Source organism: Prunus persica, chromosome G6 (assembly GCF_000346465.2).
Source record: "Prunus persica cultivar Lovell chromosome G6, Prunus_persica_NCBIv2, whole genome shotgun sequence".
Classification (NCBI taxonomy): Eukaryota; Viridiplantae; Streptophyta; class Magnoliopsida; order Rosales; family Rosaceae; genus Prunus; species Prunus persica.
This window is the reverse complement of record NC_034014.1, coordinates 15379077-15406729: the sequence shown is the minus strand read 5'-3', so window position 1 is coordinate 15406729 and position 27653 is coordinate 15379077. Positions and strand designations below refer to the sequence as shown.

The 27653-nt window shown below is 39.4% G+C and overlaps 2 protein-coding genes across 5 annotated transcripts; one reads left to right on the top strand and one right to left on the bottom strand.

The window, feature by feature from the left end:
- On the top strand, positions 18140 to 19205 carry LOC18780629. The gene has a single exon (XM_007212051.2). It carries the CDS (start codon positions 18346 to 18348, stop codon positions 18913 to 18915), a length of 570 nt encoding a protein of 189 aa, XP_007212113.1. The 5' UTR covers positions 18140 to 18345; the 3' UTR covers positions 18916 to 19205.
- On the bottom strand, positions 19738 to 26962 carry LOC18778877. 4 transcript variants are annotated; one of them, XM_020566609.1, is made up of 8 exons: positions 26600 to 26962; positions 26079 to 26335; positions 25234 to 25263; positions 23492 to 23599; positions 22776 to 22863; positions 21397 to 21703; positions 21208 to 21262; positions 19738 to 20093 (listed from the first exon to the last, which is right to left on the bottom strand). In XM_020566609.1, exons 2-8 carry the CDS (start codon positions 26211 to 26213, stop codon positions 20019 to 20021), a joined length of 798 nt encoding a protein of 265 aa, XP_020422198.1. In that variant the 5' UTR covers positions 26214 to 26335; positions 26600 to 26962; the 3' UTR covers positions 19738 to 20018. The 4 variants fall into 4 exon arrangements, 3 of the variants coding, with proteins under 3 accessions (XP_020422198.1, XP_020422197.1, XP_007211924.2); XR_002272158.1 differs by lacking the exon at positions 26600 to 26962 and having other exon boundaries at positions 21208 to 21293; positions 26079 to 26407; XM_020566608.1 differs by lacking the exon at positions 26600 to 26962 and having other exon boundaries at positions 26079 to 26407.

The window sequence follows — 27653 nt, the reverse complement described above, 5'->3', positions numbered from 1 at the left end:
GAATGGAGAAATGCGAGTTCTCCAAAAGAATGTCACATATGAACTCATGCCCTTACCTCAAGGAAAGAAGACAGTAGGATGCAGGTGGATTTATACTGTGAAACTCAAAGCATATGAATCCGTTGAAAGATATATAGCTAGATTGGTGGTGAAAGGGTATGCATAGAGATATGGGATAGACTACGAGGAGACCTTTGCCCCAGTAGCCAAGATTAACACTATTAGAGTCCTATTGTCTCTAGCACCAAATCTCAATTGGCCACTACATCAGTTTGATGTCAAAAATGTATTCTTACATGGAGACTTGGAAGAAGAAGTACATATGGACTTACCCCCAGGATGTAATTCAGCTCATGACAAGAAAAATCAAGTTCACAAGTTCAGAAAGTCATTATATGGGTTAAGGCAATCTCCCAAGGCATTGTTTGGCAGATTTACTAAATCTATGAAGAATTTTGGATATACACAGAGTAATTCAGATCACACATCGTTCGTGAAACGTGATGAAGGAAAACTTACTGCATTGATTGTTTATGTAGATGACATAATCGTAACTGAAAACGATGTAGAAGAGCAACTAAAGTTGCAAAAGTATTTGTCTCAGGAATTTGAGATGAAGGATTTAGGTGATCTGAAGTACTTTCCCGGAATTGAAGTAGCAAGGTCAAAAATGGGTATATTTCTGTCTCAAAGGAAGTATGTAATGGATCTACTCACTAAAACAGGAATGGATGTAAGCCTGCTGACACACCTAGTGAGATGAATTACAAGTTGTGTGAAGACATGGACCAAGAACCAACCAATAAGGAACAATACCAACGCCTTGTTGGAAGGTTGATATACCTAGCACACACAAGACCAGATATTGCATATGCCGTGAGTATGGTTAGTCAATTTATGCATTCGCCTAGTATTTCTCATAGGAATGTAGTTGATCGGATCTTAAGATACTTAAAGTCAGCCCCTGAGAAAGGATTAATGTTCTCAAAAAATAGAGATCTTGAAGTTGTTGAATATACAGATGCTGATTGGGCTGGTTCTATTACAGATAGAAGCTCTACTTTTGGTTACTTTACATTCGTGGGAGGTAACCTAGTCACTTGGCGGAGTAAAAAGCAAAATGTGGTTTCGCGGTCTAGTGCAAAAGCAGAGTATCGAGGAATGGCTCAAGGAGTTTGTGAATTATTATGGATCAGAAGACTCTTGATAGAATTGGGCTTCAAGCCAGAAAAGCTAATGGAGTTGCATTGTGACTACAAGTCATCTATCGATATTGCTGATAATCCAGTTCAACATGATCGAACCAAACATGTTAAGGTGGATAGACATTTTATCAAAGTAAAAATTGAGAAGAAGATCATCTGCCTACTATTCGTAAAATCAAAACATCAACTGGCAGATATCTTAACAAAAGCTGTTTGTGGCAGAGTATTTCATGACTCACGTACCAAGTTGGGCATTGGTGACATATATGTACCAACTTGAGGGGGAGTGTTGACTTGAGTCTCCTAATTAATCAAGAAGATTTATTTCCTTGATTAATTAAGGGATTTACTTTCCTATTCTATATAGTTGACAAATCATTGTATAATTAGAAGATACTATTGTAATTGATTACTGTATCTATTTCTTTGTAAAGCACTCATGTAAACTCCTATATTTCCAAATACACAAGCTGGCCTTGCCGCGAAATTTTCCTTGGGGCACGAACATACTTGCTGCAAACGGAGAACTGCCTCAAGAACCCTCTGATGCACTCCTTGCCTAACCACTAAGGATCTAGACCCTCACGGTCCTCTCAGAAATTCTTCACCTTACCACAACCCAAGCATTGACAAACTAAAGGCTCACCAAAACAGCGGCCCTAAGTTCTCCTAGCCTGAGGCCCAGCTCCAGCTCCAATTCTCCCTCCCAGAACCTAACAAAAATCAAACCCATCAAGGCCAAAATTGTATCTCAGACCACACTTGCCGAACGGCAAGCGGCGTGCGGGAAAAGGGGAGAACCCCAACGTCGACTTACCTCAGCATGACAAGCTCCAGGTCCTTTCTTTCCTTGCCGAGAACCAAGACCACACCCGCCAAACCCTGCACACAAAAAAAAAAAAAAAAAAAAAACCTCGTGGTCTCAGCCTATTTGCTGAAAGTCTACACATCAGCATGCTGAGTAAACCAGCCGGCCTTGCCGAACGGCAGGGCCCATGAAGAGAAATTTGGAAGCCCACAAAATTCTACCTTCTAATTGGGTCGTTGCCAAGGGTCCCAGCACCGTTCAGATCGTTGCCTCGAGAAATCAAAGGCTAAGAGGACCAACACCGCTGAAACAACACAGCCCCAAGCTCTCACCTTGAACAAATCTCGGGCCTACAGAAATTTTTGAGCCACCCTTGCCATTCGGCAGGGGTTGAACATAACCAAGTGAGGGACCCGATCCTCCCCTCTTTCGAATCGTCTTGATCCCTCCCTCTCCTTACCGAAGATAGATTTTTGCCAGCTCCCTTTTTGCCAAACAACAATGTAGTTCACACGAGGGGCCTCTAACTGCCGAAACTTTCTTCCAAAAGACTCACTACATAGCAGGTTTTTTTTAAAAAAAAAAAGAGAAAAAACCCTAGTTTTTCTCTCCCATTTTCAAACCCTTCCCAAAGGCCTAGCTATGGCTTAAGTACTTGCCAAGGCCCAGCTCCTGGTACTTTCCAACTTATCCTCGCAGCCCAGCCCACATACTATTACTCAAGCCCAACTATGGCTCAGCCAAACCCGTATTGTTCAAGAGTCAAAACGGCTAGCTCTCTAAAACAAATAGAGGCCCCAAGCTCTAAAAAAGAAAAAGAAAAAAGAGCCTGCGACCTTGCCGAATGGCAAGGGCCATGAAAGCTAAAAAGAGCCCCCAAATTTTACAAAGACCCAGCCTGCCGAAGGTCTAGCTTCCAAAAAAACAAAGAAAAAAACAAAGAAAAACAGAAAAAAAGAAGCTGGGACCTTGCCGAACGGCAAGGGCCATGAAAGCTGAAAAGAGCCCCCAAATTTTTCAAAGACCCAGCCTGCCGAAGGTCTAGCTTCCAAAAAAAAAAAAAAAAAAGAGGCTGGGACCTTGCCAAACGGCAAGGGCCATGGAAGCTGAAAAGAGCCCCCAAATTTGTCAAAAACCCAGCCTGCCGAAGGTATAGCTTCCAAAAAAAACAAAAAAAGAAAAAAAAAGGCACCTTGCCAAACGGCAAAGGCTAGGCTAGGAGAATGAAGGGGTTCATGAAATAATCCCCAAGGATCCCTTGCCGAAGCTTCAATTCCCCGACTCCCTTGCTAAACACTCGGATACCCAGCCACCAAAGGCTCTAGAGACTCACTCGGTTACCACATGTTCACGCAACTTCTAAGCTTGCCAACTTGGGGGACTAGGGAATTCCCTATACACAAAAACTCACAAGTTCCCAACTCAGAAGTTACTTCTTGACCGCGAACTTGGGGGACTACTGTTTACACCATAATCAACCTAGCATACCTAGCATCAAAGCGACTAGAACCAAGGTAGCCACACCTTCTTCCCTGCCGAAGGAAGACACACTTCCGAGGTGCCAGACACCTGCCGAAGCTCCTAATTGCCAAACTTAATCCCCAGGACACGTGTCGCCACCACGGCGACCTGCACAAAGTCGCACATTGAAACTTTGTGCAAACCTCCCACTTTTCACTTTCCTATAAATAGGGAACAGTACCCTAGTAAAAAAGGTAACTACTTTCTCACATTTACTGTTACTCTGCCAAAGTTACCACTTGTAGCTGACTTAAGCATCGGAGAGCCTTCGGCCGGCATTACATTGGTGTCCGAAGCTTAACGATTGCTTCTCCATTTTGTCTTCTGCAGGTTCTCCCCTTACCGAAGACCTTAGCCTTCTAAATTTCTGAAGACTCCACACATCTCATCACCAAGTTGGATTCAATATTGGCCGGGCCATTTTGAGCACAAACAAAAGTCTTCATTTTCACCGTTAAATTTAGGGGTAAAACCGTCCATATGAACTAAAATATTAATAAGGTAATTAAAAATTAAAGTTAAAAATTTTAAAATATTACAAATAAAAAAAAAAGGATAAATTATATGAATTTAAAAAAATTCTAATTGAAAATTCAAAACATAAAAAATCTTTCGCCCTCTCTCCTCCTCAACCAGTCGGCCCCACCACGACCTCACCCACCCATAACCTTGCCGCGTGCCCAACCACCCCTACCCCTGCCTCTTCCCCTATCAAAATATGTTATTCGAGATTCTAAGCAGGAACAACTCCCTTGATGAAGAAGAAGAAGAAGCAATCTTCTACTGATCCAACTCAGATCCCATCTAATCCAATTTCCACAAAAAATACAAGCCACCCTGAAGAAAACGCGAGAAAAAGAAAGACAACCACTGGTACCCGTAGGTGTAACAACTCGGTCTTTAATTAAATTTTAATTATTTATTTATTTATTTTGAGAAAAGACAATTTTACCCCTAGAATATTTTATTAGGTTTAAAGTTGACTATTTTACCAAGAAGAAATTTGGGGATTTGGGTGGTACCTTTGCGTAGAGCTCGACGATATGAGTTCGTAGACATGCAGCACTCCCAATTCCGAATTGTAACGAAGGAGAAAAGGTCTAAAAACGAAAAGGACATAATGAGAATTTTTAAATTTCTTATTGCTACAGTACACATTACAGTACCCGAACTCTTTTTATTTTTCTCTCCTCCTTCCTCCCCCAGGAGCTTCAGCCATTTTTTCTTCTTCTTTGTTTTTCGACAATCACTATAGCAACAGTGACTGTTCGACTTCCAAGCCACAAATTCGACGTTATCGTTCACCAGATGGCCACGCTACCTTCATGAAAAGTGTTCATATCGTCCTCCTCTATAAAACCCACCTAAGACCCGATCCAATTGGCTAATGATGAGCTCGAATCGAAGCTGAGGAATGGTTAGGCTTTTTCCGGCAGTATTTTTGCATTTTTCGGCGATCTCGGCCATGGAATCCGTCGAGTAAGGTATGAAACTTCATCTACTCTTCGTGCTCTATCCATTTATGTAGGTATTGAAGATCGATTTTGAAGTTTTACAGATTGTCCCATATACCCATATTATGTCGACGGTTTCAGCTTTGCTCCGGTTAGTTTTTGGCTTTGGTCCAAGAATAAAAGTGACTCTAATTGATGTTAGTTTTTGGCTTTGGTCCAAGAACAAAAGTGACTCTAATTGATGTCCTGGACCTAGGGTAGGAATCTTGTCCAGCGGTTTGGAATGTTTCCAGTCGCCGAAATTTATTCACGACACCCACGCACTGCTGGTGCGTGCGGTGGTGCATGGGCTAGGGTTTGGACCGGCAATAGGTTCTATAAGGATCTCCTGGTCCTCACAAGCGCGTAGGTACTTTCGGATTTCATTTCAGACAATGATTGAACCCCAAACGGTCCTCGCATATTGTGCGGATTCCGGGTTCGATACGTTTGAGTGGTTGGATCGTAGTTATTTTCATATATCTTGATCTAGATAATTCCAGGATCGTGAATCGGAGTCCCAAATACTCCGAAAAGGCCAACCCTAAGGCTAGGGTTATAGAAACCGTCCAATCGTGCGATCGTGATCAATCCGACCGTCCGATCGAGACCAAACTCTCGGGACATGTGTCCTAGACATATTGGAACCTATAGCGACTTTCGGATCAGAATTTTGAGGTCGTGGACCCCACGGGGTCCCGAGTTGACTTTTTGGGACTTTATTGCTTTTAAGTCTCGAAGCACTTTTAGACCGCTCTAAACCTTGGGAAAAGCGGGCACGCATAATTGGAAGCATATTCCACTATGCAAGGATATATCTAAGGGATTATTTCAGTGTTTGGTATTAATGCTTAAGTGAAGCTGAGGAAACCTCTAAGAGTATGAGTATTTATTTATCAGTTATTTACCACCTGTTTATATACTCATATGACTAATTGTGTTGTAAGATTATAAATGTAATGTTTGAACGGTATTTTAATCAGTGATCGATATGGTTAATAAACTAGCTAAGTAGTTAATACATATATTCAATAGTTGAAAAGAATGAATCATAGCCCGTGGCTTTTATCAAATGGTGGCATATATATTTATTTTAAGTTTAGTTGAGAACCAATTTATTGAAAGTTTATATAAATGACGGGTTATGGTTTTCAAACCCACCACGAAGGTACCCCCCAAGTTGTCTTAAGACAGTTTGTTATTTATGATAATGCTCCACAAGTTTCTGGGATGCCTAAACTGTGTGGTGCGAGGATTGCGGCTCGGTTGATCTGGTATCTCCGAGGCCTGCAAGGATTGCAGCTCAAGCAGACTAATGGTCCCCTGAGGCCTGCGAGGACACGGCTTGGTTAACTTTGTGTTTTCGAGACCTGCGAGGACGCGGCTCGGTTAACTTTGTGTTTCTGAGGCCTGTGAGGATGGAATTGATGGACTAACATTGGAATTGACGGATTATTATTGGAATTGACGGATATATGGAATTGACGGATTAGAAATGGGAGTACGCCTAGGTGGAGAGAATTTAAGTTATGAGATGCTTTTAAACTAAATTGAGGATTTTATATAGTTACCATTATTTTCTTAAGCGTCACATTTGTTTTACAAGCGATAAATGGAAATATATATATTCTAATCAAGTTATTGATATATATATATAAATATATTTATTTATATATTTATTTATTTATGAACTTTACGTGAGTTCGATACAAGGGTGTTCGAAGCTTATAAATCTTTATTTTATTTTATTATGTTTATTTATCTTTATCATGCATCATTTTATATAGTATTAAATAGCTTAAGTTTTTCTAGTATATTTTGCCCCAGGATTCTTAGATATATCCAGACCGTGGGAGCGAGGATTGCGGATCAGGTTAATCAGATGTCTCCTGAGTCCAACGAGGATTACAGGGCAGGACGTGTCACCAATGGTGTCACAAGGAAATGGATAGTTATGGCTTTCCAAGTGTAATTGCCCAAATCTAAATGCTTTTATTCATTTATTTAATTATATATTGCCAAGTGAGTAATGCCAGGAAGCTGAGATGAAATATTAAAACTACGTGTGGCTTGATCCCTTATTAAGGGTACATAGGCAACCTAGGGTTCTAGGTGCAGCCACGAGGTCGAGTAACTAAAACTAGTCCAGCTGAGTTATTATGAATCAAATATTGCCCCGAGAATGTTAAAAGAAATTGAATTAAATGTTGTTAGTAAGATAATTTATTTGATTTGATTTATTGAGGCCTAAGACCAGAGTGATATGTTTCATGATTGCTTGGATATGATTTAATGCATGCTAGCAGATGGGTTATATAAACATATATTCTTGTTTTATAGGTGGAATATTTTTGGGAAATGTTCAATTTACAAGGGGGACTCTGCCGAATTTTCGGCATAAGTCATACTTGAATTCCTTTAGATTTTGGTTAGGAGGGCAATTTGGTCTTTTGTGCTCGGTATTAGCCAGGTGTCGGACACGTACAGGGTTCGACTCAGAATCCAAAGTGAAATTTGGGTCGGGTCCTGTAAGTAGGTCCATACCCGGAAGCCCGACAAATGCCACGGTTTCAAATTCCTTCCCTGACAATTCCAATAGAAAAAGAGGAGAAACCACCGGCTTCAGGACACCTTTAAGGTCCTCAATAAGCACTCCATCGACCGCACTCCATCGACTTCCTCTCTGTCTTGGAGCTCAAGCACATCCTCACCAGGAACTGCGAGAAATTGGAGCCATTTGAGTTGGATAAGTGCATCCGGGAGAAATTGGAGCCATCTGAGTTCGAGAGGAGTGGACTCGCAGTGTTTTTGAGGTAGACTATGTGCCATTTTTGGGGTTTACATCCATGATTGGAAGAAGACCAGAGATCGGTTTAAGATGCACTTGTCGCTGTTTCCATAAAGAAAGGAGAGGGGGAGGGAGAGAGGGAAAGGGGGAGATGAAGGGGATGAGAGATGGCTTTGCCCCTAAAAAGACGAAATAATTGATAGAATTTTTACCAAATTGAGAGTTGGAAGATTATTGAATTGAAAATTTAGTTGGTGGACCAAAATGATACTCGAGCAAAAGTTGGGGGACCATTTAGATTAAAACCCCATAAAATTTAGTTTGAAGTTCTGTAGAATAAATGAAAATTACAAATTTAAAAGGGGTGAGTTGCCGCTAGGTGTAGGAGCTTTTTTGTTCCAGCAGCTACATATGGGCATGGGCTGTTGTAAAGAGCAAATGGGTGGAGTTTTCCCTGTGTCTGAGTTCAAGAATCAGGCTCCGAGAGTGCTTCGAAAGGTTTGTGGAGCCTTAGGAAGCACTTTGGTTTCCTTCACCAAGAAAACCAACAGCTGATTACAGATGAATAATTTGGCTTGGCTTGAGAAGCTTGTGGCATGGGAGCTGAGCATTTATAAGTTTAGCATTAGAGAGAGAAAGCTTGGATATCCAATGAGAAATAGAGGTTCAAAGCAAGGAAAGAGGGAATTTTGGGAAGACTTGTTGAGGGAAGAGAGGAAAAGATGAGGGTGGGAGCATAGGTGACTTAAGCAAATTTCGAGCAGCTTGACGAAAGCTTCGTCCCGCTCTTGGAGGGTTTTCCAAAGGAGAAAAAGGAAGGATATGGGAGGATAGAGCTTGAAATTGAAGGGTTCTAATAATGAGAGAGGATGCTTGCTCTCTCTGGACGTGGTGATTTGTTGGGTAGGAGATGCCTTCTTTTATAGGCGCTGGAAGCTCCTCCTTCCCAAGAAACCCTAGCTGGTTCTTCCCAAATCTCCCAAGCCTCCCCTTCCATTCCTCTTCTCTTCCTTTGATTCATCCCCATTTTGTGAAATCCCTCTAATCCAAACACACAGAGACAATATTTTTTGGAGCTCTAGAGTCTTCCCGCAGCTGTCCTTGTGACAAACTCCTATCTCTGGCAACACTCTCTCCTTCTTTCCTCCCTTATTTTATGGCAAGAGTTGGTAGGAGAAAAAAGTGGGTAAAGGTGTTGGTCTAAAAGGTGTTTTACTCCCAGCAGCCTGCACACGCAAATATCCTTTGGTTTTACAGATGGTCTGTCTTGGATTTGGCTTTGACCATGTGCTGGAGGCTTCTTGAGATATTTTCTAAGTTGTTGGGCCACTTCCTAAGGTGATGGGCTAATTTACTAAAGCGATGGGCCAATTTACTAAGGTGATAGGCCATTTTTCTCTCTTTCATACTTAGCCACATATTTAGGCTCAAGAAATGGGCTCGAGTTTTGGGGCTCCTAAGTAGCCCAAAACTTCCATTTCTTGGCCCATCAATGGGCCTCGTGAATACTCGTAACCATCCATACGACAACCTAGTCAGTAAGCCCCGGACATTTGCGTGGTTTGTGCACACTTAAGCTTGTTGCGTGGCTAGGTGCAAAATAAAGGTTTTTCGCTTGGCATTGCATGTTGTTTGGCATGTTCGTGCTCGAATTTTGCCGTATTGTAAAGGGATATGATCGGGCCGAAACGACACTTGACGGGATAATAAGCATGGGTTCATAGAGCTGGTACATTTTATGGGCTTTTATGACTTTTTGGCATGACGGGTTACGTATTTGCTTGGCGTGGCACGTGGACGCTAACTCATGTGAGCGCATACAATGAACTCTTGCGTACCCAAGTCGGATTTCCTCTTAGTAAAGTGTCGTATTGGGCCGGGAATATATTTGGGCCCAGCCTTGAATTTCTGAGCCTCAACACCAGGCACGAGTCGAGCCCTGTCTAGGAGCCCTACCCAATTTTTTTGAAATTCTCCCCTACCTATATACTCCGACCCAGCCTTGTGAAAAATAAAAAAATAAAAACATACCTAGCCACTCCACCCAATCTGGTTTTATCTCCCTGAGTCACCCCGTGTGCTCCATCTCCACCATCTCACATGTGAGGGCCCACCCAAATGTCTTTTTTCTCTTTTTCTTGTACACTTAAGGCCCTTTTGGTAGTGTTTTCAGAGAACGTTTTCTTAGAATATTTTCAGAGAATAAAAACAAGAAAACGAATTTGCATTTTCAGGAATTGAAAATGCTTTTGGTAGATTAATTAGAAAACATATTCAGGAAACAAAAACAATGGAAACGTGTCTGGTAGTACAATTTGAGAATAATAATATATGAGTTATTTTTCAAGTGTATTTTTGCAAATTTATGTTCCAAAAAAATATTTTAAAAATGTATAATTTAACAAATAAAAAATTATATTATTTTTTAAAAGTTAAAATATCTTCATCTCTTTTATTTTTTGTTTTATTTTTCCTATTTTTTCTATTTTTTCAGCCGACACCATCCCTTTCTTTTTCTTTTTTCTCCTCCTCCTTTCTTTCTTCCTCTTCTCTCCTTTCTCTTTTCTTCTTCTTTCCCATCCAAGGCCTGATACTCTCTCTCTCTCTCTCTCTCCTCCCTTGCAATTTGCTGAGTGGGTGGTGGTATTGATGGTAGGGTCAATTGGGTTCGACTGGGTGGTGGTGCGATTAGCAGTTGGCTGGTCTGTTGTGGTGATTGTGGTTCGATTGGCCTATAGTGGCTATTGGGTGGTGGTTGAGAAAGGGAGAGAGAAGAGAAGGGTGAATGAGGGGGAGAGAAGATTTTTATTTTTTGGTCTGATGGGGAGAGAAGATTGACAAGAATGAGCAGCAGCAACTATTCTTTTTCAACCTCCCCTATTTTGAGCATTACCCGTGAGAATGAAACATCTTTTTTTGTTTTGTTTTTTTATTTAAAAATTCTGTTTTCTACATGTACACCTGCAGTTATTTTCATTTTATGAAAACATTCTCAGTGTTTTATGTTTTTGGCCTAAACCCTAAACCTTTACTTTTTTTAATAAAAGTGTTTAACAAGTTATAAACAAATTGGAAAAATGTCATAAAACACTATGCCGAAATTTTAATAGAAACTCTCTGATGTAAAAGGTTGACTTAAAAGTTAGCCTTAATTATTTTTGAATATTGGGTTCGTGCCTGGATGACGCATGGAGCAACCCAACCCAATATGAAAATTTTCAGAAAAATGATTAAAAAATCCTTTACACAAGACAAAATGTTAAAATGGTCCAGCAGCTCCAAAATTGGACAAACCGGTCCAGTTACTGTCCGACAATGACATGAAACACGAGAGTTGCTCAATGTCACTCTCAGTGAGTGACATAAGAGTTATTTCATTTAGGACAGTGAGTGGACTGGTTTGTCCAATTTGAAGGTGCTGGACCATTTTGTCTTTGTGCCCTCCTATTTGTCCTTAGAGCTCTTCTAGTGGGGGTCTTTTGTCAGGGAAAAAGGTAGCCTAGTCTTGGAATAATGCCCACCGCTACAAAGGCCAGCCTAGTGTCACGGCCCGCATGTTCAAGGCCCAACCCGTTGGATTGATCATGCTAGACCTCTTAGCCCACATGTCCAGATTCGTTGTACAGTAGTAGGTAGACTACGGTTGGTAACAGTAGTTGGTAGGTGCCGGTAGGTGACATTGTATCTTAGCCACCTACCATGATGGTAGGCGGGATAGAGAAAGTATATAAGGAGGATGACACAATGTGTATCCTCACCTCACAACTTGTAAAGCATTGAGTAGCAATACAAGCATATATTCTCCCAAACTTTCTTAAGCGTTCTTATTGTGTTCTTGCTCTTGTGATTGTTCTTTGCTTGGTTCGATCTTGTGTTGTAGGAAGGAGGCTGTCTTAGCTTGTTCGAGAGGTGATCAAGTCTAAGGCCGCACGTAAGGAAGACTCCGAAAAAGTCATCCCTTGACAGTTGGTATCAGAGCGAAAGCTCGAATCATTCGAAGAAGCATGTCGAAGAGCGGATCAGATGTGGAGACAGACCTGTCCAAGGTCAATATGGATCGTGGGGGCAAATCAAATAGGGAACGATCTAGACATGTGGTAGCCATAATGGAGAAGCGGCTTTCTAAGATGGCGATTGACGTGGTCGAGTTCGATCAGCGACTCGAGGAGGACGTCCTTACGAAGACGGGCTTCGAAGCTGTGGTGGAAGAGCTTCAAGGCCAATTCCAGGAAGCCCTCAACTCCGCGCTAGACAGCATCAAGCTAGATGTTCAAACCAAGATGGATCACTTCTTAGTGGAGCTTACTTCGCTTCGTGATGAGGTGAAGGATGTGAAGGGAGATTGGGCTTTGTGCAAGGAAGCTGTCTTGAACAAGACCAGGACTCCGAAGGAACCCAAGGTGCTAGATTCTTTCAAGCCCAAGTCCTATAATGGGAAGAGGGAGGCGAAGAAGCTGGACACTTTCTTGTGAAATATCGAAAGGTATTTCAAGTATCTGAAGCTCGAGGATGATGAGCTCAAGATCAATACGGAAACGTTGTTTCTCGCCGATAATGCTCTCATGTGGTGGCGTCATTGATCTATGGAGATCGAACAAGGTACGTTTACACTTGAGACTTGGGATGATTTTAATAAGGATATTATGTTGCATTTCTATCCAGAGAATGTCAAGTATGAGGCAAAGGAGAAGCTGAGATGGCTAAAGCAAACTGGGAGCGTGAAGGACTATGTCGCCACGTTCACCAACCTATTGTTCGAGGTGCCTAGCATGGCAGATGAAGACAAACTCATGTACTTCATGAGTGGCCTACAAAATTGGGCCAAGCTGGAGTTACCAAGGAGACACATCCAAACCTTGTCAGAGGCTATTGCTGCAGCTGAGTCTCTTGTTGAGTTCAAGAGGAGTGATCAAGGCGACTCCAAGTTCAAAGAAAAGAAAGATAACAATGGATCTGCTGGGAGAGACAACAAGCCAAAAGAGGGTAGCAAGTCAGGAGACAAGTCTGACAGTCACAAGTCATCCTGGAAGAAGAATGACAAAGGTGACAAGGGAAAATACAAGTCGAAGCTAGCTTGCTACTTGTGCGATAGAGCGCACATGATGCGGGATTGTCCGCAAAAGAAAGCTCTGAATCCTATGAACCAAGAGAAGGAAGAGGAGGCCGACAGGGAAGCAGGAATGAGGGCCATTCATCGCTTCAATGCCTTGCAGGCCAAAGGAGCTCAACCACAGGTTCAAGCTAAATGAGTGATGTTCGTCGACGCCATGGTGAATGGCAAGACAACTCGTTGCCTGGTGGATACAGGTGCTTTGCACAACTTTATGTCTGTGCAGGAAGCAAAGATACTTGGGTGTCGAGTCTCAAAGGAAGCAGGCAGTATGAAGACGGTGAATTCAACTGCCAAGCCCATTGATGAAGTAGCTCGTGATGTGGAGCTACACATTGCCACTTGGAAGGGAGTATCTGACTTCTCCGTGATCTCGATGGATGACTACGATGTCGTGCTAGGAATGAAGTTCATGGACAAGGTAAAGGCATTTCCCATTCCATTTTACAATACTATGTGCATTGCACAGGGTGGAACAATGCCATGCATGGTGCCAGTAGTGAGGCAACAAGGTGAGACGAAGCTTTTGTCAGCCATGCAATTTTCCAAGTCTTGGAAGAAGGGCGAACGGACGTTCCTTGCAACTATGAAGACGGACACAGTTAAGAAAGAAGTCAAACCAGTCCCTAAAGTGATGGAGGCAAAGAGTTTGCAGATGTCATGCCTAAGGAGCTGCCCAAAGCCTTACCACCTAGGAGAGAGGTGGATCATGCCTTCGATGAGTTGAAGAGGGCACCTATGGAGGAACCAATGCTAAGACTACCCGATCTTAGCAAACCTTGGGAGGTACACACTGATGCATCAGATTTTTCTATTGGTGGTGTACACATGCAGGATGGACACCCATTAGCTTTCGAGAGTCGAAAGCTCAGTGACACGGAGCAAAGGATATGAGAGGGCTTGTTGCACGATCCCCAAACCAAAAGTCTGTTGGAGCTTGTCAAAGATGGGAAGACAAGAAGATTTTGGCTCGATGATGGTGTTCTTTATGCAACAGGGAAGATGATCTATGCTCCAAAGTGGGACAATCTAAGGCACAATGTGAGTGCCAACCAGCGAGATTGGGCAAAGTTGTTGGATGTTGCTCAGTTCTTGTACAACTTGCAGCGGTCGGAGTCAACATGGTCAAGTCCTTTTGAGTTGGCAACAGGATAACAACCTATGACACCGAACACAGTGGTGTTAGCTACACGGGAAGTAGCCATGCTGCATACAAGACAACCAAGGAGTGGCAGGTGACTAATGGGCTGGCTCGGGCTCAATTGGAGAAGGCAACTCGGGAGATGAAGAAATGGGCGGACAAGCATCGGCGGGATGTTGTGTTCCAACCAAGTGATCTGGTCTTTGTGAAGGTCAACCCTTCTCAACACAAGTCCATTAGAAGATTGCACAAGGCGTTGTTGAGGAGATATGATGGTCTATTTCCTATCATCCGATCAGTGGGAAGAGCTGCTTACCATGTGGAACTACCACCTCGATTGAAGATTCATATGGTGTTCTATGTGAGCAATCTCAAGCCCTACCATGCCGACACCGAGGAGCCAAGTCGTGGAGAGTCTCCACGAGCTCTACCTTTGATGGTGACTTCATTTGACAGGGAGGTTGAATGCATCATGGCTAAGTGAGAGGTGCGACGCAAGGGTGTACTGAGGTACTTTGAGTACTTTGTCAAATGGAAGGGCCTGCCAGAGTCCGAAGGCAATTGGGAGAAAGAAGAGTCCTTGTGGAAGAACAAAGACATCATCGAAGCATTCGAACGAGAAGGATCTACCGCGGTAACGAGGACGTTACAGGATTAGGTGGGGGAGAATGTCACGGCCCGCATGTTCAAGGCCCAACCCGTTGGATTGATCATGCTAGACCTCTTAGCCCACATGTCCATATTCGTTGTACAGTAGTAGGTAGACTACGGTTGGTGACAATAGTTGGTAGATGCCGGTAGGTGACATTGTATCTTAGCCACCTACCATGATCATAGGTGGGATAGAGAAAGTATATAAGGAGGATGACACAATGTGTATCCTCACCTCACAACTTGTAAAGCATTGAGTAGCAATACAAGCATATATTCTCCCAAACTTTCTTAAGCGTTCTTATTGTGTTCTTGCTCTTGCGATTGTTCTTTGCTTGGTTCGATCTTGTGTTGTAGGAAGGAGGTTGAGTTAGCTTGTTCGAGAGGCGATCAAGTCTAAGGCAACACGTAAGGAAGATTACGAAAAAGTCATCCCGTGACACTAGGCAAGAATGGCCCTTAGTTACTTAGGTTAGTCGAAAGGCAAGAATTCCCTAAGCTACTGACTGTGGGTGCTGACGTTAGCAACCAATTTAAATACCAAAAAATTAAGAATCTTTTTCTATAAATACCTAGCCATGTTCTTCACTTCCTACACCAAAACTCCATACAAATTCCTCTCTTCATATCTCATGTGAATAGTGTTTTCCTTTACTCACTATGACAATGAGTGGAAAAGCAAAATTAAAAAGGCTAGGGCAGTCACCATTCATGTGAATAGTGTCTATCCTCACTTGCCCTTTGCCATGATACAATGGGTGGAAGTGATCTTATATGGTAAAAGCCCTGAAAATTTTCTCAACTTCTTTTTTATTGGTCAGTAAATTTTCTAAACCTTCTTAACTTATGATACATAAATTGTAAGTCAAATCGAAGCAAATGTTAAGGCGCACATTAAGGCCCTGTTTGGTTCACGGAACGGATTTGAGGAGAAATTACTTCCCATGTCATTTCCCAAGAGATGGGAAATGGAAGATTCATTTTCCATATTTTGTAATACTGGGAAAGTAACCACGGGATATCACTTTATTTATTTTCCCATGTTTGCTTCGAGTAAGAATGGAAAACAAAGTTTGTATAAATTTTCAATTATACCCATATTAAATCAAATAAAAAAAGAATGCATTGAATGATATATATTGTAACAGTGCCGATCTCTTGGACCACAGGAGTCCAAGAGATTGTGGTCACCCACCGTTGGATATTAATCCAATGGTTCAAAAAAGTTTCTTAAAAGGAGTGTAAGAGTTAGTGAATCTTTGAATTTACATCCAACGGTGAGTGACCACAAATCTCTTGGACCCCTGTAGGTAAAGAGATCATGACTATATATTGTAATTCTAAATTGTTAATGGGGATAAAATAATCATGAAAAATGTGCAATTAATGTTGGCTCATTTTCTCAAACTTTTCCATGAGGAGGGAAAACAAAACCTAAGGCGTTAGGAGGGCTTCACTTTCCCCTTACTTTTCCATGTGTCAGACAACCACTTCTCATACTTGGACTTACCAAATATGGGAAAGCAATTGAATAATACCTCTCAATGTATATTTATTTTTGCACTCCTATAATAATGGGCTACAATTGAATTAGTTCAAATACTCCCTCCCAACCTCATATAGCCCGAATATATGAATTTTTTAATACCTAATATCCTCCAATTATATATATTTACCTAATATGCATTCAAATATATATATATATATATATATATACAGTTCTGATCTCTTGGACTACAGGAGTCCAAGAGATCTGTGGTCACTCACCGTTGGATGTAAATTCAACGGTTCACTCACTCTTACATTTCTTTTAAGAATTTTTTTTGATGGATTAATATCCAACGGTGGATGACCACAATCTCTTGGACTCCTGTGGTCCAAGAGATCGGGACTGTATATATATATATTCTATGTTATAATAGGTTCAATGTTCATGCATTGTAACATCCCACATCGACCAACGAAGAGGGGGTAATGTACCTTATATGTACATGCCTACATCTATCTAGCACGAGGCTTTTTGAGAGCTCACTGGCTTCGGAGTCATGGGAATTCCGAAGTTAAGCGAGTTTGGGCTAGAACAATCCTAGGATGGGTGACCCACTGGGAAGTTGCTTGTGAATTCCCAAAAACAAAACCTTGAGGGCGAGGCCCAAAGCGGACAATATCGTGCTACGGCGGAGCCGATCTGGGATGTGACAGAATGGTATCAGAGCCACTCTTTCGTGTGGTGCGAGTGTGTCGACAAGGATTTCGGGCCCCTAAGGGGGGTGAATTGTAAAATCCCACATCGACCAATAGAGATAGGGTGATGTGCCTTATATATACATGTCCACCTCCATCTAGCACGAGACCTTTTAGGAGCTCATTGGCTTCGAAGTCATGAGAACTCCGAATTTAAGCGAGTTTGGGCTAGAGCAATTCCAGAGTGGGTGACCCATTGGGAAGTTGCTCGTGAGTTCCTAGAAACAAAACCGTGAGGGAAGGGGCCCAAAGTAGACAATATCTTGCTATGGCAGAGCCGATTTGGGATGTGACATGTATATATTCTATGTTATAACAGGTTTAATGTTCATAAAAAAATAATAAGATATATTTAGTCATATACCCAATTTTAGCACTAAAACTATAAATAAACCCTACATAAGATTTCTATAAACAAACCCTAAAAAAACCTAAAAATGACAGCTGATTCTATTGAATTTAATTTTGATTATTAAATTACTTTGATGCCCTATTGAGTGGTTTGAGTTTTTCTACGAGGTTTTGGGGTTGAGTTTGTTTTAAGAAATCAATGACAGTTTTGTAATTTAAAAGAAGTTAAAAGCCTTTTTGTTATGTTGTAAATAGGCTTTGGGTGTGTTTTTAAAATTCATTTCATATAGGGTTTTTTATTTTATAATTTAGGCTCCTATATTGGATATAACAGTGAATCTCCCAAATAATAAGTACCTACGTTAATTAGATGATATTATGTACTCAAAAATTAGGTAAAAATAAGTATATTAACATTTCATATGCCTACACATATTACATCATGGTTCATATGACCCATAGGAGAAGATAATAGATAAATTGTTACACCTAAAAGATAATAGGTAAATTATTGTCCATAACAAATAATAGGTATATTATTATTCATAAAAATAATAGGTACATTGAAAAAATTAAGGGAGACTTTGGAAAAGCCCAAAGGAGAGAGAAAATTTTTAAAAGAAGCAAAAATGGACAAAATTGCCCTAATTTATTTTTTGTTTCCTAAGAAATCCTTTACATTTGCATGTCTTTGGTTTGAAAGTTGAGAGGTTATTCTGTCTTTTTTGAAAAAGCTTTGGCTTTTTCCAAAAGTGAAAGTTTTTTTATGGGTAAAACCTAAATTTACTAAAAATTAATAGGTATATTATCATTCATAAAATAAAAAGTAAATAAATAAATTTTCTACTTAAATCAATCACATTAATAGGTACATTATTATTCTAAATTTACTAAAAAACAAAAACAAAAACAAAGTGCTCGAGATCCGAGCCAAAACTCGGTGCACACACTAAATTCACTCACTCACACACTATATGGCCTCCAAAACTCAACCTCATCAGAGTCAGAGGCAAAGCTCTCCAGCCGCCTATCAATGGCAGACTACGAAACCCACCACCACTCATCAATCCCAAAAGAGACAGCTCTGCAAGCCCTAAACACCATCATCCAGCTTCACTTCGAGAAGACCCTCGAGAAGAAGAGGTCCATAGACCTCCAGAAGAAGGAGCTCCACAAGCTCTTCATCCTGTTCTTCATCTTCCTCAGCCTCATCTTCTTTGCCGAGGCCCAGTCCTCGAGGCTCCAATGCCGCCACTGCTGGGTCCCAATCGTCCTCCTCTCCCTGGCCCACCTCATCTTCTACGTGGCAGTTGCTCAGACCCTGCGCTGCATCAATGGGTTCAAGTACCAGAGGCGCTGCCACAAGCTAACACTTGGGCTGGCCACTGAGAAGCTGAGGGAGATGAAGATGAGGCTTAGTAGCGCTAATGGCGGTGGAGGGGACTTTGATGGGGTTTCTGAGAATGAGTTTGAGATTCATTATCAAGAGCCTCCTGAGAGTTACTTTGGTAAGTTTAAGAGGAATTGGGCTTTGCATTTTGGCTTCTTGATTGTCATTTATGGCTTCATGGTGGCTTCCTCTGTTGTTCTCCTCTGTTTTTAGGTTTTTTATTTTCCTGTGATTAAGGTGAAATGTTAGAGAGGAGAGTTTAGAACTTTTGTAAAATTTGATTAAATTCTAGAATTCTAATTGTTATCCCATTGCCACAAGTTTGCCCTCAGAATTTCCATTCATCATCTTTCTTCATCTTTTATAGGTTTCTTCTTTTTAGCTGTGATCTTTTTCTACATACCAAGTTCGGATCTGGGATGCTTTTTGTTCTTAAAAAATGTATAAAAATAAGTGGGATGCTTTCAAACGAAGATGTTCAAAAGATGTTCTTTCTTCGACCAAAAAGCGAAGATTTTGATTTTCTTTCTTTAACCAGCAAAGAAGATTTTCTTTCGAGTAGCTTTATACTGTACAGTTTGGAAGTTATTTCAGTATTGCTACTACAACCAACACAGTTAAGTTCATTCTTAGTTTTCTAATAATATTGTTTGAATTTGAATTTTGAAATGGACGAGTACATCACGTGTGAACAGTGATGGAGAAATACTTGTGTGAAGTGGAGATGTGAATGTGACTAGCTGGGGTCTGAGAATGTGACCAACTGGGGGCTGAGCGATGGTCCTTGGAGATGCATTCGGCACTAATGACATGTTTACTTCTTAGGAACAAAGGAAGTTATGAATCGAGGAGATTAGATAGAAGAATTAAGGAATTGGAATTGGATCAACTACTATCCTAATCTTGATTTCAAGGATATTTAATTACGAATTTAACGTAAAACTCTCAAATTTTTTTATTCATTATTTGCAAGTAAACATATGGAAAGTCAGGAATTGCAATCATATACCCATTCTTGATCAGTAAACATGATATGAATGGGAATTCAAAGAATTTCTCTAAAAGTTTACCCAAAAAAAGGAATATCTCTAAAAGAACTGTAATTTTCTTTATAAATTTGTCAATAGATTCACTACAATCTTTATGCATCTATAATTTGAATAAACTAATCAAATTACTATTCAAGTAGACTAACGCTTTGATCTGGAGACCATGTCCAGTACTAGGTCAAATCTGTATGAGGATTTCCTTTTGAATAGAGAACCGGTATAGAGGGAGCTGTTAATGTTCAAACCAGAACCTTTTGAGCCCCCGGCTTACGCTGGGGATAGTGCATTGCACAGAGATTTGTAAGCATTAACACAAACTTTAAATTTCTCTGCAGCCATAGCCTGCAAAGATGCACAAATATCTTATCCGAAGTTATGAATATAACACTGAAAAAGAAATCACAAAACTCTGACCTAATAATAATATGATAAACAAATCATGTTCATGGCAACCAATTGCAACTAGTGCAAATAGCAGAGACGCAACAAGAAGTTAAACAAAGGGCGTGCAGCAAAACAGGTCATTGTGCATAACAGCAAGACCGAGCACCAAGGCAAACCAGCATACAACTAAGTCAACACTCAGCAAAGCAAGCCAGATTGGAGCCAGCAATAATGGCAAGTCAGCATTAACATCTTGACAGCCAGCTCAGATCCCGTTCATAGGACAGCTCCAGTTAGCTTATGTTAGGAAAAGTTTTTATTAATTTATTTTTATTTTTATATAAACGATAGTTTAAACTACGCTAAATTACTCTAATCTACCAGAGAGGTGGATCAAACTCGGGCACAAGGGGGTGGGTACACTGCCATTATTCTCTATAAGCTCCAATGGAGATGTATTTATTCGTTATTTGTAAACTGTCTGTTAGGAAACAGTTAGGAGTTTTGAATTTGTCATGCTTAGTTGTAAACTTGTTAAAGTTATGCTTCAGTTGACTTGCTCCCATTGTGTATATAGGACCTAACTGACAATGAACATTTGGACATTCATCATCTCTGTGCCAATGTGATTGCTGTTAAGATTTTCCTTCGCAGATTCTTCATTTTCTTCAACGCATACTTGTTCAGTTCACAATTATGCACTGTAGCATGAGTATGGTATTTTTATCTGTTTTAAAGTAAAACTTACCAGTGTTATCTGGCTAGCTAAAAAAGTGCAAAGTCATCTATCAATTCAAATAAACCAAATTAAGGGATGCGTACTTTTGTCTTGGTAATTAAATGTTAACAATTTTCAAGGGAGTAATTTGCCTTAAAACTTATTCCATATTTGTCAAAGCTTTTTACAAACAGCTTTTGATGCCTCTAACAAGCCCCTTACCCACACAAAAAAGGAAAATCACACTGTTAAATAGGCTATGACTAACAACTAAACATGATATTTTGAACACACTCAACATTGGGAGAATTAAAGAATTCAAATTAGTCAAAGATCCAAAGATTAAGAACTGACCTGTGAAGGGCCTTCATGCTTGTCAGGATGCCATTTTAAAGCTGATAAATGGAAACTGCCAGAAGGAGTCATATGTTTAAATAATACTGAAAAAGAAAACAGTGAAATATAAAATAAAGTACAAGAACTTTGTTCATATACTACATTCAAAAATTTGGAGAGAGAAAAAAGGCCCGCTGAAGAACTTACGCTTTTTTAACATCTTCAGTCTTTAAAGGACCTGTTGGAGGTAGACCAAGAATTGTTCTATCAGAATAAGATCCTATAGTACATGACTCATCATCAGACTCCACGTCACTACTATTCTCCCATCTTTTACTTTTATCTTTCCAGCTTGATTGCTCTGTCCACTCAAATCCAGATTCTGAATCTTTGAAAGAGGAGTCACGGCACGAGTCAAAAGACCAGGTGTACCATCTCTTGCCAAATGTCGCACGAAAGATAGACTCAGGATTGTTGTCATCGTCTTCAGAGAAACTCTCTCTTTTGAACTTGCCTGAACAGGACAGAAAGAGAAGCATAAGGTTTGTAAGATGCACCTAATGCAGGCAAATCATAACCTTTACCAGCCAGCAGAAAACACATGGGGGCTTTAACTTTCTACATAGAATCTCTGACTTTTCGCAATGAAATAAGTAGATATGTAAAGTTCTGAAAAATCTTACATGAGAGCAGATTTAGAGATTCTTCTGACAGATATTAGCAACTTCATAAAGTTCTAAGGGTTCGTCAAGAAACATTTACATTTGGGATTGCAGTTCTTCCTATTGTGCATCCAAAAATCAGAAATGCATCTGATACCTAACCAGGTACATGTCACATATGACACACACCTCGGATTTTTGACTATTTGGTTTACGGATAAGATCTATAACTTTAGTTTACAACATAGGAAGGTTTTTCGGTAATGTATTCAGCATAGTTTCTTACAAATAAAGTGAAAAATTCAGCCACAAGTTAACACAACATTTTAAAATTAATTATACTTATATAATATGTTTGCTTTAAAAATGAAAAAAAAGCACACCTTTTTTTCTGTATAGTTGGGAAGCACATCAGAAATGGGAGTACTTCTCAAAGTATTTAAGTGTATAATACACAAATTTTCTAAGTAGGAATAACTCTAATCAAGTGCAATAACCACAAAAGGGTTTCTTACAACCGCCTATGCAATTAATTCTACACTGAACTGATGAAAAGATCATCCAGCTTTTAAAGCATTAAAGAAAATATGAGCGCTAATCCTTTTTTTTAATGAGAACAGAGACTTCATCAATAAAATTCATTAAAGTCACAGCATGGTGGTGACCAGTCTTGCACAAGATATCCACCATCCAGACAACATTAAAAGCAAACTTTTTATCATGAAGAAATCTACTGTTGGCATGAGAAAAAGTGGATCAGCAAATCATATAGCTCAGATGCAGGCCAAACATCAAAAAAGAAAGTAAAAATGATTAGACAAAATTGTAAAAGTAATCAGACTATTAAATACAGCAAACGTAGGGCATAGAAAACAAATATACATAAAAGGATAGGTTTAGAAAGGACAAATAAGAAGACCTCACGTTTCGTTTTCTTGTGGTGTGATTTCTCAGCATGTCGAGAAGATCTCGACCTATGTTTCTGAGGAGAGCTTCCTGAATCATTTTCATTCTAACAGTGAAAACAAACTATGTATCACTACAGTAAAAAATAAGTGCACTTTTTTTTAATTTTATCAAAAGCAGACACAATTATATTTATAAATAAAAACAATCAGCAAAACACCATATTACGTGCTTCTGCCTCTGAGATGTGACGGGGGAACTCTAATACCAGGAACTAGATAACTGAATTTCTAAAATGCAAGGGGGAATTGATAGAACTGAGACGTCTCCATCGTGTATATATATATTTAACGATTAAGGATCCACAAGGCCGTTAGAAAAATTAGGAACTATATCATCATGAATTCATGATATGTTTTAGTTTTTTTCGTCACTACTTTTGAGATAAATTTTCAAATGGCTCCATTTAAATCATGTTTAACTATATCCAAATCCAAGTTGAATGGAATGTGGACATTCAATCAGAATTTAATGCCACAAGTATCCTGAGAGAAATATAAAAGAAATGACACAAATTAAAAAAATTATTTTAATCAACAAAAAAGAGGGCATTCCAATGTATAGATGCACACCCTCGTTTCAAAATAATGAGTAAAACAGTGGAATTTTGCCAAGGTGTTTCATATATAGAGACTTCAACGAGACTATATACAAAAACAAGAGGACCAGTCTACCTGAATGTTCTGAAAGAAATTTTTAGAGGACCCACTGTTGAAGAGGAGGTTTTTCAGGGCTTTCTTTGTATCAGCACGTTTCTGACGTGTTGCATATCTGATGTAATTCTGAAATGCACATTTCAAATGTTAAGCTTCAATTTAGAAAATTCATAATTATGAAAGAGACAGAGAGGCAGGGAGGGAAAACTGATACAAAGCAGTGAAACAACAGACTCCTAACTGGGTATAAGAGTTGGTACAATCATAAAAGAGGGTACTCCCTTGCTTTATAAGAGCATACAATAAATGGAAAGAGGGACAAAACTATTGCAAGAAATAAGAGAATACAAAAGGCACATCTAAATTTATTTATCTTTCCCTCTGGACAGCCTGTTTGACTTGGAATTCAGATTACACTCTAGAACATGTGAATGAAAAGGCTTGATAGCTAATAAAAATTTAGCAGGTTAAAGACTAACCAGGGATTTAAAAAACATTTAAAAGAAAATATGAATTAAAAAAGACTGCACAGTCTAGATACTGGCACGGGGTGAAAAGGATAACACAAGATAAGGATGCATCAGCTTATTGAAAAGCAAACATGTTGCCGAACAGGGCTGAAATGCAATTTGAAGCAGGAAGATGAATGGAAATAATAGCTTTTCAAGCTACAATGAACTTGGCAATAAAGAGCAATAGAACTGAAGAATATATAGTTTGGAAACATCAGATGACAGCAAAGTAGGCCATCAAATATTACAGCAGCACCAAAATTTATTGATATTACATATTACGATACTCACTCCGGCTAGCATCCAATTTGCACTTATTTTAAGACTGGAAATGCCCCAGAAAGGGAGAGTACAACTAGGAGTGAGAGCACCAGAGCATCCAAGATCTCTCTCTCTCTCTCTCTCTCTCTCTCTCTCTCTCTCTCTCTCTCAAGACTTTTTCATTTGCTTGGAGCTAAACTTTCCATTTGAGGCAGAAACTTGTTGCAGAACCAGCAGTTTTCTTAAACTCCTAAGTATGCTACGCAATAATTAACAACAAATCTTATGTCCCATAATGGTTTGTGGAGCATCTTTTTTCCAACTTGTCACCGAACAAAATCCCTCCTTCCACATGAATACGAATTTTAAACATGCATGTCTGTTCTGTCTCTGCCATAAAATGGCATACTCGAGAATCGCCTACAGTCTGTATATTGGTAAAAACTAATTTGCCTATCTTGGCTTTCTACTAAATCACGGATTGAGAGCATTTACGTTTACTTAGTCTCCTGAATTAGACGACATAGGTAGACTGAAGACCAATACATTCTCCCTTCAAAATTAATCATTAAGCATAAAAATAGTCTAATAAATTAGAAGAATATTTGTGGAATATGGATGTGTTTTTTTTCCAACTAATCCTAACATAACTGTTTTTTTTATAGAAAAATTGTGTTCGTGAATTGACAATTTTTTATAGGGGAGATAAATGATAGGAACTAGCCTTTCTTGTGCCAAAGGCAAGAGTAGAAGTTTGCATCTTTCAAGACTATCAAACTCTTAGGACTTTTTCCCAAACAAACAACCAATCAAATTTCACTCTCAAGAATTAACAATTCCCACGTATGATTATCACGTGGAAAGCACACCATAAAGGGGGAAAAAGATTAAAGCCCTGTGTGCAGTGTCAGTTTTTGCTGCCTTTGCTTGCTATCATTGGCGTGTATTTTCTATATAAGAATTCCGAAATTAGCACAGAATTAATACCTTTGATGGTTGTTGACTGCTTTTTACATCCTGCAAAAACATTTGAATCATCATTCTTATAGAGAGCAAAATTGTGTTAATTCAAATTTTATCTAATTGACAAGTATTATAAAAGCCTTTATAATTTAAAAAAACTAAATATGCATCACAAACATTAAGATACAGATGAATCAATTTGCACAATCAAATTACACCAAGATGCCTTAAACCTCTCTCGGTAGAAAATGCAAAGGTAGGAGAAACCTTAAAATTTGACCTACACCTTACACTGACCGGATCACTTGGAAACCTTAGAAGATGAACAAATCACCACTTATATTATAGATTCTCTCTGCCTTGAAGTCAAAGATCAAAAAAAGAAATTTTAAAACTCAACGTAGAGAACAAACATTAGTGCCAGAACCAAGAGAGAAGAAAGTACAAACTTAAACAGCCATTTAACCATAGGGTGATCAACAAATTTAAACAGCCAACGACAACAAACACAAACTGATTAACCAAAACAATAGTCAGTTATTCCATCATCACTTTTAAGAGTCATGGTGGCAGTAGAAAAAAAATCCTCAATCAAAGACATTATTAACTTAATATAAATAAATAAAGAAGCACAAGTAAGAAGATAACATGTTTCCCTAAGCAAAGCTAGAAACCGCTCTATTTTCATTCAAAAAGTAATGTTATTTCTTATAGGATTTATCATGTAAATTTTTCCCTTCACAACGGAAAAAAAAAAAAACATGTTCATAAGCATACCACTAAAAGACGAATTAAGCATACAATTTTAACAAATCTTTGACATGGAGAGTCTAATAAAAATGAAATCATCAAAGAGAAAAGCAACTCACAAAGGTCCATTTGTTCTTCCACTTCTCGCATGAAGTTGGAGTAGAATGGAACCAAGCGAAGCGGGTTGCTGTAGGATTTGATGAAATCAATGAATTCTTGAGTAGAAACAAGTTTCTCCATCTGGGTATTTGCATTTATGGAAAGGAAAATCTGAAAAAAGTTGTACCAAGGTTCACTGGCAATCCACGTAGGGGCAAGGAGGTCAAGTGACCCCTGCAAACAAGAAACCACGGCCTGGGGAGAAGAATTGTGAGCCCTGAAAAGAGACAGAGGGAGAGACTGAGGCAGAGAGGAAGAAGACGGAAAAAAAAAATGGGGAGAGAGGAAGGAGGAAAAAAAATAGAAAAAGATTGATGGAGAAAATATCGCGATATATCAGGAAAATATCGTGATATGGAACTGTAAAAGATATTGAAAAATGGTTAAAGGATTCGGTTATCTAGTTCAGCAAAGGTGCGACAGCGGTTTAACCATTTTTCAATATCTCAGCACTCCCTTCCTCCATCAAATCTACCCTTACCCAGTAACACCGGTGCAGTGCTTGCTACATCTCCGAGCACCACCAAGCCGAACGAGAAACCCAACAAATCGCATCAATCCATCTTGGAAGAACATTCATTTTTAAAATAAAAAATAGTTCATATTTTGGGAATTGTTCGACTTCGATACTTCACTAGACTAAAACTTTAAAAATTCTTTTTAATTCTTATACAGATGACTAGAGAATATGAGATCTCAAAATCAATTCGGATTTTCTAGATAGCTAGTGAAATAGACATTTAGATTTTGAGTTGGATTTTCTTGATTAGTTGATTTGCGGAGTTGGGTTTGTTGAATCAAAGAATTGGTTTTCTTTTTGGAGGGAGATCGCAGGAGGATGAGCAAAGGCCAAAAGGGAAGGAGAAGAAGAAAAGTTGAAAATATTAATTACTTAATTTAAGAAGGAAAAAAGACAAACATGGTTGGCCACATTTAAGTGACGTGTCATATACATATCAGCTGTCACACAAAATGATCAACTAATGTGGTCAATTTTGAGTGTCCAAATAGCATTAATCGGATTCGAAACCCTTCCACTTCCCATCCTCTGAAAAAAGTTGTATCAAGGATAGCTGCTCATGCATTTGAGATTAGATGCTACAACGTTACATTATATTTTCTCTTAAACTTTCTACAGGCTTTTGACAAAAGCAAGGAAACTATATAGAGAACTGATAATAGTGATAAAATAGTAGATATTTGACTAAATAAACATCCTCTAATGTTTCAATTAAAAATTTCAAGTTTTTCTCACAATTTCCATTGTTTTTATTAGGGTGGATGCGGTTCGGTAACCGCAACTTTTGGGGAAAACCATAAACCGCCCAAGTATTTGCGGTATGACCTATTTTGGGACCGCAAACCGGCCAAGTTTTCTCTGTTAATCATGTATCAGTGAAACTGCAACTCAATCGGTGTTCGAAAAAAATGCGGTTTTCTCTGATTGGGGCTTTTTGGGCCTAAATTTCAACATTTTAGGTCTTTTAAATTGGGTCTTTTTGAGTAAAAAAAAATCTAATATTTTCCATACTTTT

Coding starts and splice junctions, on each gene's coding strand:
- LOC18778877 (XM_020566609.1), bottom strand. CDS start 26,213: ATGCAAATACCCAGATGGAGAAACTTGTTTCTACTCAAGAATTCATTG. Junction 21,704..22,775: donor ACACCACAAGAAAACGAAAC/GTGAGGTCTTCT, acceptor TGTCCTGTTCAG/GCAAGTTCAAAAGAGAGAGT. Junction 20,094..21,207: donor AGCATGAAGGCCCTTCACAG/GTCAGTTCTTAA, acceptor GCATCTTTGCAG/GCTATGGCTGCAGAGAAATT.
- LOC18780629 (XM_007212051.2), top strand. CDS start 18,346: ATGGCAGACTACGAAACCCACCACCACTCATCAATCCCAAAAGAGACA.